Here is a 13,510-nt window from a genome sequence, read left to right as displayed (position 1 = left end):
ATCTAAATAATATACAGACATTTTTCATCTTAAAGTTAACTTTGTTGACTGCTGCCATCAATGACAAAAACCTGCATAGAAAAAGTTTGAATGGAGCCTTCTTTACAGATTAGGTCTCATCTCTCATCCTGTGGACAGTGCTGTTCCGTCCACCCATTTCCAGGTCCCTTCATTAACAGAGTCAGTCAGACCAATCCAGACTCCCTTTTTGAGATTGAAGAGAAACTCCTGTTGTTGAGAAAGATAAATAGTTATACAGTGAGTTACAGAAGTATTGGGACAGTGACACATTTATGTTTAGTTTTTGGCGCTGTCCTCCAGCACTTTGAATTTGAAATAATAGAATGACTATGAGGTTAAGGTGTAGACTGTCAGCTTTCATTTGAGGGTATTTTCATACATATCAGGTGAACCGTTTAGAAATTACAGCACTTTATGTACACAATCCCCTATTTCAGGGGACCATAAGTATTGGGAGAAATTCACTTATATGTGTATTAAAGCAGTCAAAGCTTAGTACTTGGTCCCATATTCATAGCACGCAATGAATACATCAAGCTTGTGACTCTACAAACTCGTTGGATGCATTTCCTGTTTGTTTTGGTTGTGTTTCTGATTATTATGTGCCCAATAGAAATTGATGGTAAATAATGTATTGTGCCATTTTGGAGTCACTTTTATTGTAAATAAGTATATAATGTGTTTCTAAACATTTCTACAATAATGTGGATGCTACCATGATTACAGATCGTGCTGAATGATTACAGATCGTGCTCTCGCTCTCTAGCTCTCTCTCTCGCTCTCGCTCCCTCTCCCTCTCGATTCCTCTCTCTCTCTCTCTCTCTCTCTCTCTCTCTCTCTCTCTCTCTCTCTCTCTCTCTCTCTCTCTCTCTCTCTCTCTCTCTCTCTCTCCCTCGCTCTCGCTCTCTCTCGCTCTCTCCCTCTAGCTCTCTCTCCTTCTCTCTCTCGCTCTCCCTCTCACTCTCTCTCTCGCTCTCTCTCGCTCTCTCTCGCTCTCGCTCTCTCTCTCTCTCCCTCTCGCTCCCTCTCTCTCTCTCTCTCTCTCTCTCTCTCTCTCAAACCGACATACACGCATGCATGCACACACAAGTTGTATTTATTTGTAGTATCAAATGAATATAAGTCCTACTTATTTCCTGTTCGTAGTTTCCTGTGTACCAGTAGTTATGTTTCACACATCATCAGAGTCAACCTGAATTTAGTACATTTGTATTAAAGGTCATAGCAGAAAAAGCACAGAGACAGACACAGGGGCAACGACAAGACCAGAAACTGAGAATAGACTGAAAACACAAACAGTTGTTGGAGATGTCTGAGGCCATCTATGCTGACCGAGAAGGTCAAGTTTGACAGAGGTGAGGTGGAGGAGAGGATTGTGGATATCTACGTCGGTGCCGACCCCCTGAGAGACGGTGAGACCAGCACCAAGAGAGAAGAGACAGCAGACACTGCTGCTAATAATGGACCAGGAGACAAGCACTCAGTGAACACACACACACACACACACACACACTCAACCCTATTAGAGGAGAAGGTCCAAGGTCCCTCCACTAGGATATTATTCTCCAATGTGTTTTGAGAAGGAGGGGGGGAGAGAGGATGTGAGAATGATGAATTGAGAAAGAGCCCGTAGGCAAGGCTGTAATACCACTATTTCACCTCTATGGTGAGTTCATCTCTTACTTTAACCGCTAGGTGGAATCATCACTTAAACATTCAGCACTGTATCCAACCACCAGAGGAGATAGGAGGGGAGGAGATAGGAAGAGAGGAGATAGGAGAAGAGGAGATGGGACGAGAGGAGATAGGAGGAGAGGAGATGGGAAGAGAGGAGATAGGAGGAGAGCAGATGGGAGGAGAGTTATCTAGGAAAGACTAATTGAGATAGAGCCTTAGTGTCAGAGAGACATAAAGGAAGAAGTAAAACATTAAGAGAATGAGGAAGAGAGAAAAATCAAGACAAATAATAGTTGTGTTTAGATTTAGAGGAGAGGATGTAGACATACTGTACTCTGGAAAATGACTCTTCATTATTTTATTAGAAACATGTCATGTGATTTGACATAGGCTTATGCTAAGTAAAACAAAAAATATATGCTAATGAGCCATGACACAACCATCACTGTACAAGGGACAACTTGTAGGTGACCAATAGCAGCACAATGCACCATGCACCAGTGGACCCACTCACTCATGCATGTCTATCTACTGTTGTGTCTCTTCCTGGAGGTTGCTGTCTGCTCAAACCACTGGTTAAGGTGTGAACTCCTCCCTAAATCTATAACACTGTACGTTCTCAGACACAGACTGTTAAACTAAAGCAGCTGTTTAAGAGGATATACCACAGAATATAATGTCCGTTGTACTGTTTGCAGCTCCATAAAGTACCAAAGTATATTTTAAGGGGGCAATTAGAATTAGCCTTTATATGGAGCAGTCTGAGGAGATTTATGCTAATGTTGACAGGAAGAGCTGTGGACAGGATACAGTGAACAGGAGCATAGATAAACAACCTGAATCTCAGAATACTGGTAAGTACACTGTAGTCACAGAGACACACACATCGAAAGAGTAAACCAATAGTTATTATTCTTCCAACTGCCACACAAACAATTTACCTTATGTTAATGTAATGAGGTTGGCCGATGCCCCATGCCCCAAGGCTTCAAAAGTCAACTGAGTAAAATAAACTGTAACGAACAGATTCTTAATATTTATAAACATAATACAATGTGTTTTCCAAATTAAGATACCTTACTTCACAAGGGAAAGCTTTTGAAATGACATACTTGTGAAAATTGATACATAAAATTCTAAATAGTACATCTCCTAAATGAAAGGTCGTTCCATTAAGATTAGAGGTTAAATATTCTGAAATTGTCGAGGCTCTGTAGGATGTATACTAACTGCAGAAACATTCATTTTCATGTTCATAAAGTCCTATGTAACTCACCACTGTGTATTTCCAACCTGGTCTCAAAGTATTTCGTTTTCTTCTGTATGTAAAGCAAGACACTCCATTTAGTATGATATGTTACCTTTCATATGTTATGTATCAATGTGTGGATAACCATCATCCATTTTGTATGATATGTTACGAATTACAATTTGTATGATATGTTACGAATTTGCTAAACTTACAATATGTTATGAATTTGCTAAACATATGATATGTTATGAATTCTATTACCATTAGCTATCTGGCTAACGTTAGCATGGCTAGGGGTTAACTGTAAATGGCCACTAAATTTCCTGTTGCAGTGAGAAGCTGTATCTTTAACAACCACAAGTCCCCCTCAACAAAAAGAGAGATGGGGGTGAGAAACCACCACTTTAAATGTGCAGCTATTTTTTCTCCATTTAGAGATCATACAAAAGAGATTCTTCATACTTTGAGATCATATGGGGCGAATCCTATCTTCCACTTAAGTCAAATTTAGACTTAGTCATTCATTTATATCAATGGGAGACTAAGTGAACATTTGAATTAAAGGGATACTTCAGGATTTTGGCAATGATGCCCTTTATCTACTTCCCCGCAGTCAGATGAGCTTGTGAATACCATTTGTATGACTCTGTATCCAGTATGAAGGAAGTTAGAGGTGGTTTTGTGAGCCATTGCTAACTAGAGTTGACTGGAGGTTTATGGCATGGAGGTCATTGCGCTAATTCTAGTTTCAATCACTATATCAGGTTTCTTTATTTGTAAATGTTTTTGACATAACAGACTGTAAAAACACCAGGAAATCAGCTCCTATTAATTTACATTTTGGAAATCTGTTCCCAAGTATTCCCAAGTATAATAGAGAGACCCACACTAACGTAAACAAGGTGTGAGAATGTGATTTGAAGGAGTCAGGCACAGGAGGTCTAAATCACAGAATACAGAGTTCATTCCGTAGTACACAGTTATGCTGGATAGCGTCAACAGTCCAGTGCGCAAAACAGGCGCACTGGAACAAATACAGACAAACAGGGAGAATATACCCTGGTAATACAAAGAACAGGTAGCTCCACCGAGCTACCGTCATCTCACATGAAACAATCACCCACAACGACAAGGGGCAGAGGGAACACTTAAACACATACTAATGAGGGGAATATGAACCAGGTGTGTGTAATTGACAAGACAAGACAAACGGAATGATGAGATATGGAGAGGCAGTGGCTAGAAGGCCGGTGACGACGAACGCCTAAGCCTGCCCGAACAAGGAGGGGAGGCAGTTTCGGAGGAAGTTGTGACAGTACCCCCCCACCCACTTGACGCGCTGCTCCAGCAGCGCACCGACCCCGGCCTCGGGGACGGCCAGGAGGACGCGGAGCAGGGCGAGCCGGATGGCAACAGGGAAGGATCGAGGATATCCCTCACTGGGACACAGCACCGATCCTCCGGACCATACCCCTCCCACTCCACAACGTACTGAAGGCCCCCCATCCGACGCCTCGAATCCAGGATGGAACGGACGGAGTACGCCGGGGCCCCCTCGATGTCCAGAGGAGGCGGAGGGACATCCCGCACCTCAGACTCCTGGAGCGGACCAGCCACCACCGGCCTGAGGAGAGACACATGAAATGAGGGGTTAATACGGTAATCAGAGGGGAGTAATAACCTATAGGTAACCTCATTGATTCTCCTCAGGACCTTGAACGGCCCCACAAACCACGGGCTCAGCTTCCGGCAGGGCAGGCGGAGGGGCAGATTCCGGGTCGAGAGCCAGATCCTATCACCCGGTACGAAGACCGGGGCCTCACTGCGGTGGCGGTCAGCGTTGGCCTTCTGACGACGCACGGCACGTTGGAGGTGGACGTGGGCAGTGTCCCACGTCTCCTCCGCGCGCCGAAACAAGTCATCCACCGCAGGAGCCTCGGTCTGGCTCTGGTGCCACAGTGCCAGAACCAGTTGGTAACCTAAAATACATTGGAATGGCGTTAGGTTAGTGGAGGAGTGACGGACAGAGTTCTGGGCATATTCGGCCCATGGCAAGAACACCGACCACTCCCCCGGCCGGTCCTGGCAGTAGGATCGAAGGAACCTACCCACATCCTGATTTACCCGTTCCACCTGCCCATTAGACTCGGGGTGGAAACAAGAGGTCAGGCTGACTGAGACCCCCAGATGTTCCATGAACACCTTCCAGACCTTGGATGTGAACTGGGGACCCAGGTCAGACACTATATCCTCTGGTACACCGTAGTGCCGGAAGAGGTGTGTAAACAGGGCCTCCGCAGTTTGCAGGGCCGTGGGGAGACCGGGCAAAGGAAGGAGGCGGCAGGCCTTGGAAAAAGCAGTCCACAATGACCAGGATGGTGGTGTTACCTTGGGAGAGGGGAAGATCGGTAAGGAAATCAATGCTCAGGTGAGACCATGGTCGTTGTGGAACTGGTAAAGTTTGTAACTTACCCGCTGGGAGGTGCCTAGGTGCCTTACTCTGGGTGCACACCGAGCAGGAGGAGACATACACCCTCACGTCCTTAGCCAAGGTAGGCCACCAGTACTTTCCGGTCAGGCAGAGCACTGTACGACCGATACCTGGGTAACCAGAGGTGGGTGACGTGTGTGCCCAGTAGATCAGACGGTCACGGATAAGAGCAGGCACGTACTGCAGCCCAGCTGGACACTGAGGTGGAGATGGCTCTGTGCGTAATGCCTGCTCTATATCCATGTCCATTGTCCATACTACCGGCGCCACAATGCAGGAGGCTGGGAGTATGGGGGTGTTGTCTCTGGGCCTCTCCTCTGTGTCATACAGCCATGACAATGCGTCTGCCTTCACGTTCTTCTTACCCGGTAGTATGGTAGTACTGATAGTTTGAAATCAAACCGGGTGAAGAATAGGGCCCACCTGGCCTGGCGAGGATTCACACTCCTCGCTGCCCGGATGTACTCCAGGTTACGGTGGTCGTCCAGACGAGGAAAGGGTGTTTCACCCCTTCGAGCTAATGCCTCCACATGGTCAGGGCTCGGACAACAGCGTCGTAGTTCTGCTCCGCCGGGCTGAGCTTCTTAGAGAAGAAGGCACAGGGGCGGAGCTTGGGAGGCGTGCCCGAGCGTAGAGACAGGACAGCGCCTATCCCTACCTCGGATGCATCCACCTCCACTACAAACGGTAGTGATGGATCAGGGTGGGCCAGTACAGAGGCTGAGATGAACAGACCCCTCAGGTTACTGAAAGCCCTGTCAGCCTCAGCAGACCAGCGGAGCCGGGATGGCCCACCCTTCAACAGAGAGGTAATGGGAGCTGCGACCTTGCCAAAGCCCCGGATAAACCTCCGATAGTAGTTGGCGAAGCCCAGAAAGCGCTGCACCTCCTTAACCGTGGTTGGAGTCGGCCAATTACGCACAGCTGAAATGCAATCTCCCTCCATCTCCACACCTGAGATGGTAATGCGGTATCCGAGGAAGGAGAGGGACTGCTGGAAAAACACTTTTCTGCCTTGGCATGAAGGTCATTTTCCAACAGTCGGGCAAGCACTTTGCGAACCAGGGACACATGCTCAGCCCGCGCATCGGAATACACCAGAATGTAATCGATGTAGACCACTACACCGTGACCAAGCATGTCCCGAAACACCTCGTTCACAAAGGACTGGAAGACGGATGGAGCATTCATCAAACCGTAGGGCATCACCAGGTATTCACAATGCCCCGTGGTTGTGCAGAATGCTGTCTTCCAATCATCTCCCTCTCGAACACGCACCAGGTTGTACGCACTCCTGAGATCTAATTTGGTGAAGAAGCACGCCCCATGCATTGACTCGATCACTGAAGGAATGAAGGGGAGAGGAAAACTAAATCGTATCGTCTCCTTATTCAGTGGTCGATAATCAATGCAAGGGCGCAGACCGCCATCTTTCTTCTTCACAAAAAAAGAAACTTGAGGAGGCGGGTGAAGTAGAGGGACGTATATAGCCCTGGCACAGGGACTCGGTGACATATGTTTCCATAGCCTCCGTTTCAGCCTGTGACAGGGGATACACATGACTCCTGGGAGGCACAGCGTCTACCCGGAGGTTTATCGCGCAATCCCACGCCCGAGGAGGTGAGAACTTGGTTGCCTGCGTTCTAGAAAATGCGTGCGCCAAATCCAGGTATTCGGGGGGAATGCGCATGGTGGAGGTACTGTCTGGACTTTCCACCGTGGTTGGACCAATGGAAACACCTAGACACCTACCCTGACACTCTCGCGACCACCCCGTGAGAACCCTCTGCGGCCATGAGAAGGTGGGGTTGTGGAGTGCTAACCAAGGGATACCTAACACCACAGGAAAAGCAGGAGACTCAATAATAAAAAAAAGTGACTTGCTCGCAATGAGTCTTCGTGGGTAATCATGGTGACTGGTGCATTAACTTCCCTATCAAACCCTGACCCTAATGGTCGACTATCAAGTGCTCTGATGTGGAGTGGAATGGATAGGGGAACCAATGAAATGCCTGGACTGTGTGAGAATGCCCTGTCCATAAAGTTCCCAGCTGCGCCTGAATCGACTTGCGCCTTACACTGGGGAACTACCATGTGATCAGGAAAGTAGATGGGTAGGGTGCGCAGCAGAGTGCGCAGCAGAGGACTCTGAACGAGTGTGGGTGTTCGATACCTGGGGTGATGCGAGAGTGCCATGCCTGCCGTTTCCAGACACAAAAGAACGCTGACGACGTTGTGCGGTGTAATGTCCCTTCTTGCCACCAGAGTGACACTGGCGCTGTCGTCCTCCTCTCTTTCGGATCACCACTCCACCCAGCTCCATCAGCTCGGGATCCGAGTTGGGCGGGGTTGGAACGGGCAGACCTCCCCAGGACGTCCTCTTGCCGCCAGCAGGTTGTCCAACGGATGGCCATGTCCACCAGGTGCGTGAAGGACAACATGGTGTCCCGGCAGGCTAGCTCCCTTTGGACGTCCTCCTGCAGATGGCACCGGAAGTGTTCAATGAAGGGCCCGCTCGTTCCACCCGGACCCAGCTGCTAGAGTCCGGAATTCCAAGGCAAAGTCTTGCGCAGTCCTCATCCCCTGCCTCAAGTGGACCAGCCACTCGCCCGCCTCTCGACCCTCGGGCGGGTGATCGAAGACAGTCCGAAGGAGGCGAGCGAACTCCCCGTAGTTGTCCAACGTGGCTCCTCCTTCATTCCAGACCACGTTGGCCCACTCCAGAGCTTTCCCCGAGAGGCAGGAGACGAGGGCAGACACCTTCTCCCGCTCCGATGGGGCCGGGCTGATGCAGGAATAATTAAGCTCGAGTTGGAGGAGGAATCCCTGGCAGACAGCAGCTGTCCCGTCAAACTCCCGTGGTCGGGATATATGGATCCCTCTAGGTGCTGGAGTGTTGGTGGCTGGATCCGGTCGCCCAGCTGGTCTTGACAGATCGGGGTCTCTACTCTCCAGGCGTTGGATGACCTGAAGAACCCGATCCATCGCTTCTCCCAAGCTGGCTAGCATCGTTGAATGCTCCTGGACCCGTGTCACGACTCCAGACATGCGCTCCTCTCCCGCTGACTCCATAGCGGGTGGGAGATTGTTTGAGAATGTGATTTGAAGGAGTCAGGCGCAGGAGGGTAAATCACAGAATACAGAGTTTATTCCGTAGTACACAGTTACGCAGAATAGCGGCAACAGTCCAGTGGTAAAAACAGCACACGGGGAAAATATACCCTGGCAATACAAAGAACAGGTAGCTCCACTGAGCTACACTCATCTCACATGAAACAATCACCCACAAGGACAAGGGGGAAGAGGGAACACTGAAACACATTCTAATGAGGGGAATATGAACCAGGTGTGTGTAATTGACAAGACAAGACAAATGGAATGATGAGATATTGAGGGTCAGTGGCTAGAAGGCCGGTGACGACAACCGCCGAAGCCTGGCCGAACAAGGAGTGGAGGCAGCTTCAGAGGAAGACTTGACACAAGGTTTGAAATTATTACGTTTTAGTCCAATTTCACATCTATTTGGGCTTCTTGCGGTGAATTTGCAGTCTGCTAATTATTTGCAAATATGTTCCGGCCCCCTGACCATTCGCAAAACACAAAAATCTGCCTGCGGCTGAATCGGGTTGATGATCCCTGCGCTATATGGTCCATGTTCGATTGTGTCTCATTGATGATGCTATGTACAGTATCTGTGTCCACAGAGCCTGATAGCTCAGGGAAGAGATCCTCCAGAGTTGCTGCAGTGTGTCTGGGGCTGCTGTGTGTTCTACTGGCTGGGATCATAGGCCTGTATGTCCACTGTAAGTCTGAAGTTATAAATGTTACAATTCACCAGCAGTTCTGTGATTATCTCGTTTAATGATAAACTTTGTTGTTGTTGTGACAGATGATGGGGTCTCTAAGAGCTTCTTAGCATATAAGACCAACTCATCTGCAGAGAGAGACCAGCTACAGACCAGCTACAACAACCTGACTAATGAGAGAGACCAGCTACAGACCAGTTACAACACCCTGACTAAAGAGAGAGACCAGCTACAGACTGAGTTAGAGATTCTTAACAGGAGGCTTACCAATCTCAGTGAGTAAACTTACAATCATACATTATCATTAATCCCACACACTTTACAGTGTGTCTGTATTCTTTCATTAACTGTTTAGTTTGATAAGTTGAAGGAAATTAATGTTTTTGATCTTGTATAACAAACCTGTCCTGAAGGCTGGCAGAAGTTTGAATCCAGTTGGTACTTCCTGTCTACCAAGACTAACACCTGGAACAAGAGCAGAGAGGACTGTCTGGAGAGAGGAGCAGACCTGGTGATCATAAACAGCGATAAGGAACAGGTGAGAAAGAGAGAGAGAGAGAGAGAGAGAGAGAGAGGTCAGCTTCACCTGGAATGTTTTTCCAACAGTCTTTGAATGACTTCCCACATATGCTGAGCACTTGTTGGCTACTTTTCCTTCACTCTGCGGTCCGACTCAACCCAAACCATCTCAATTGGGTTGAGGTCGGGGGATTGTGGAGGCCAGGTCATTTTATGCAGCACTCCATCACTCTCCTTCTTGGTAAAATAGCCCTTACACAGCCTGGAGGTGTGTTGGTTCATTGTCCTGTTGATAAACAAATGATGGTCCCACTAAGCCCAAACAAGATGGGATGGCATATCGCTGCAGAATGCTGTGGTAGCCATGCTGGTTAATTGTGCCTTGAATTCTAAATATATCACAGACAGTGTCACCAGAAAAGCACCCCACACACCATTACACCTCCTCCTCCATGCTTTACGGTGGGAACAACACATGCGGATATCATCCGTTCACCCACACCACGTCTCACAAAGACACGGCGGTTGGAACTAAAAATCTCCAAATTGGACTCCAGACCAAAGGACACATTTCCACCGGTCTAATGTCCATTACTCATGTTTCTTGGCCCAAGCGGATCTCTTCTTCTTATTGGTGTACTTTAGCAGTGGTTTCTTTGCAGTAATTCGACCATGAAGGCCTGATTCACACAGTCCCCTCTGAACAGTTGATGTTGAGATGTGTCTGTGACTTGAACTATGTGAAGCATTCATTTGGGCTGGTAACTCTAATGAACTTATCCTCTACAGAAGAGGTAAATCTGGGTCTTCCTTTCCTGTGGCAGTCCTCATGAGAGCCAGTTTCATCGTAACGCTTGATGGTTTTTGTGATTGCACTTGAAGAAACTTTCAAAGTTCTTGACATTTTCCGTATTTACTGACCATGGCTTAAAGTAATAATGGAGTGTCATTTCTCTTTGCTTATTTGAGCTGTGCTTGCCACAATATGGACTTTGTCTTTTACCAAATAGGGCTATCTTTTGTACACCCCCCTACCTTGTCACAACACAATTGACTGGCTCAAACACATTAAAAAGTAAATAAATTCCACAAATTAACTTTTAACAAGGCACAACTGTTAATTTAAATGCATTCCAGGTGACTACCTCATGAAGCTGTTTGAGAGAATGCCAAGAGTGTGCAAAGCTGTCATCAAGGCAAAGCGTGGCTATTTGAAGAATCTCAAATATAAAATATATTTTGATTTGTTTAACACTTTTTGGTTACTACATGATTCCATATGTGTTATTTCATAGTTCTGATGTCTTCACTATTATTCTACAATGTAAAAAAATTGTACAAATTAAGAAAAAGCCTTGAATGAGTAGGTGTTCTAAAACTTTTGGCTGGTAGTGTATATATATTTATCTTTCTCGACAACAGACATTTCTGTACAATCTCAACAAGAGAGTCTGGATTGGTCTGACTGACTCTGTTCAGGAGGGGACCTGGAAATGGGTGGACGGCAGACCACTGTCCACAGGGTGAAAGATGATAACTAATCTGTGAATAAAGCTCCATTCAACCTTTTTCTATACAGGTTACTGTCATTGATGATAGCAGTCTACAAAATTAACTTTAAGATGAAGCATTTCTGTATATTACTTAGGATTGTGATGTTCTAACTGTGATATCTGATGGTTTTTAACCCTGTAGGTACTGGTATTAACCATGATATCTGATGGTTTTTAACCCTGCATTTACTGGTATTAACCATGATATCTGATGGTTTTTAACCCTGTAGGTAATGGTATTAACCATGATATCTGACTGTTTTTAACCCTGTAGGTACTGGTATGTCAAACAGCCTGATAATTTTGGTCCTACTGGGGAGGACTGTGCTGAGATACACAAAGATCAGAGTCCTCTAAAGGCATGGAATGACATGTCATGTGACAGCAAACTCAACTGGATTTGTGAAAAAGTGGTTTAACATCACCATGACAACATACTGTAACATGTACAGTAGCCTACAGTGCAAATAACTTCCTCCTTCTCTCTCTCTCTCTCTCTCTCTCTCTCTCTCTCTCTCTCTCTCTCTCTCTCTCTCTCTCTCTCGCTCTGTCTCAAACCTACGAACACACTTATTATTTGTTTGTAGTAGCATATTAATAAAAGTCCTTCTTATTTCCTGTTTGTTGCTTCCTGTGTACCAGTAGTTATGTTTCACACATCATCAGATACAACATGAAGTTAGTGCATTTGACTTTTTGCACACTCTACATGCAGTTCATTTAATCAATTACAATTCAAATACATTATTCTTACTTGCTACATATATTTACATGCTCCCATTTACGTCTGGTGCAAACATTCTCAACCCTACCAAACCACCATTACATACACTGTATAGGAGTGTAGTAGAGATATCAAAGGGTATCAAAGGATGTTACTTAATCATATTTGACAGTCAGTCTTTGTTATCAAGTTACTTATAAGCACAATATCAAATGCTCATATTTGACTGTTGTTCCCCTATATGGGTCCCAAAAGAGGGAAGTGAAATGGTTCAACCAGCTGTCACTCAAAAACTCCTCCACCAATCAGGTTCATCAAGTGAGAGGAGAGCCCTGGTGGTTTCTGTTGTCATCTCATCCTCACTGGTTAAGCCTACCAAGCCTCAATATCCACTTGGAGCAGTTTGTAGTGTCACATCTATTGTATGGACATTATAATGACCCATGTTTGTAGTCCTGGATCTCCTGAACATGTTGATGTATATTTGGGAGTAAACAGAGTGTCACGATCGTCGTATACAGAGGAGGACCAAGGCGCAGCGTTGCAGGCAAACATACTCTTTATTAGAGACACGATCAAAAACAACAAAACGATAACGTGACAGTTCACGGTCTAACACAACAGACTAGAAACAAGATCCCACAACATTTGTGGGAAAATAGCCTCTATAAATATGGCTCCCAATCAGAGACAACCAGCCACAGCTGACACTCGTTGCCTCTGATTGGGAACCACTCTGGCCAACACAGAAATACAACCTATAGAATATCCACACCCTGGCTCAACATATAGAGTCCCAGAGCCAGGGTGTGACACAGAGGGTCCAAATCAGCAGAAATGTGAAAGGAATGGGGAATTCTGGAAACTCCCTGAATTATCTTGGGGCTGTTACATATGATATTTAATATATGTTAACAGCTAGACTTTGTTCTCCACTTCCCCTCTATTATCTCTATCTTCCTTTTATGATAGTGTCCTGTCCATCACCACAAATAGCAAGTCCCATTCCCTGGGCAGGAGGACTGTGTTGAGATATACTCTGGACAAGATGACCATGTAGAGACATGGAATGATTTATATTGTGCCGCAGAAAATGGTTTAACAATAAGCACTGTAACAATCTCTCACACACACACATGCACACAAGTACGTACACAAGTATGCAAACTTGTTCTATTTTTTGTATTAGCATAGCCACAACTACCCGTGTCATTTTGTTGATTCTTCCCTAGAGTTAACACCTACAGCAGTCACACTGACAGATTCACACAGAAGACTCAGAGACAGAGATATCACTGGAAGCAGAGACTTAACGTATAGTAGACCTACATAGAAAGAAAGACCCAGGCATTGTTAAAGATGTCAAAGTTAATCTATGCCGATCCAGATATGAACAAGAAGGTCAAGTTTGACAGAGATGAGATGGAGGAGAGGATTGTGGATATCTACATCAGTGCAGACACCCTG

The 13,510-nt window shown here is 46.1% G+C and overlaps 1 protein-coding gene across 1 annotated transcript in view; it reads left to right on the top strand.

Annotated features, from left to right (window-relative positions):
* The window catches only part of LOC311110191 (uncharacterized protein), a gene marked incomplete at both ends in the record, with an annotated part of 21,920 nt that extends 10,182 nt beyond the window's left edge, over nucleotides 1–11,738 (top strand). Inside the window, 2 exons of the mRNA XM_084188742.1 lie at nucleotides 11,189–11,289; nucleotides 11,594–11,738. Coding sequence (XP_084044868.1) covers nucleotides 11,189–11,289; nucleotides 11,594–11,738 — 246 coding nt within the window. The remainder of the gene's footprint in view (nucleotides 1–11,188; nucleotides 11,290–11,593) is intronic.
* Nucleotides 11,739–13,510: the final 1,772 nt, after the last annotated feature.

The sequence above is a fragment of the Coregonus lavaretus genome (assembly GCF_964263955.1).
Source record: "Coregonus lavaretus genome assembly, contig: SUPER_35_unloc_2, whole genome shotgun sequence".
NCBI classification, from domain to species: Eukaryota; Metazoa; Chordata; class Actinopteri; order Salmoniformes; family Salmonidae; genus Coregonus; species Coregonus lavaretus.
This window is presented reverse-complemented; position numbering and strand designations above follow the sequence as displayed.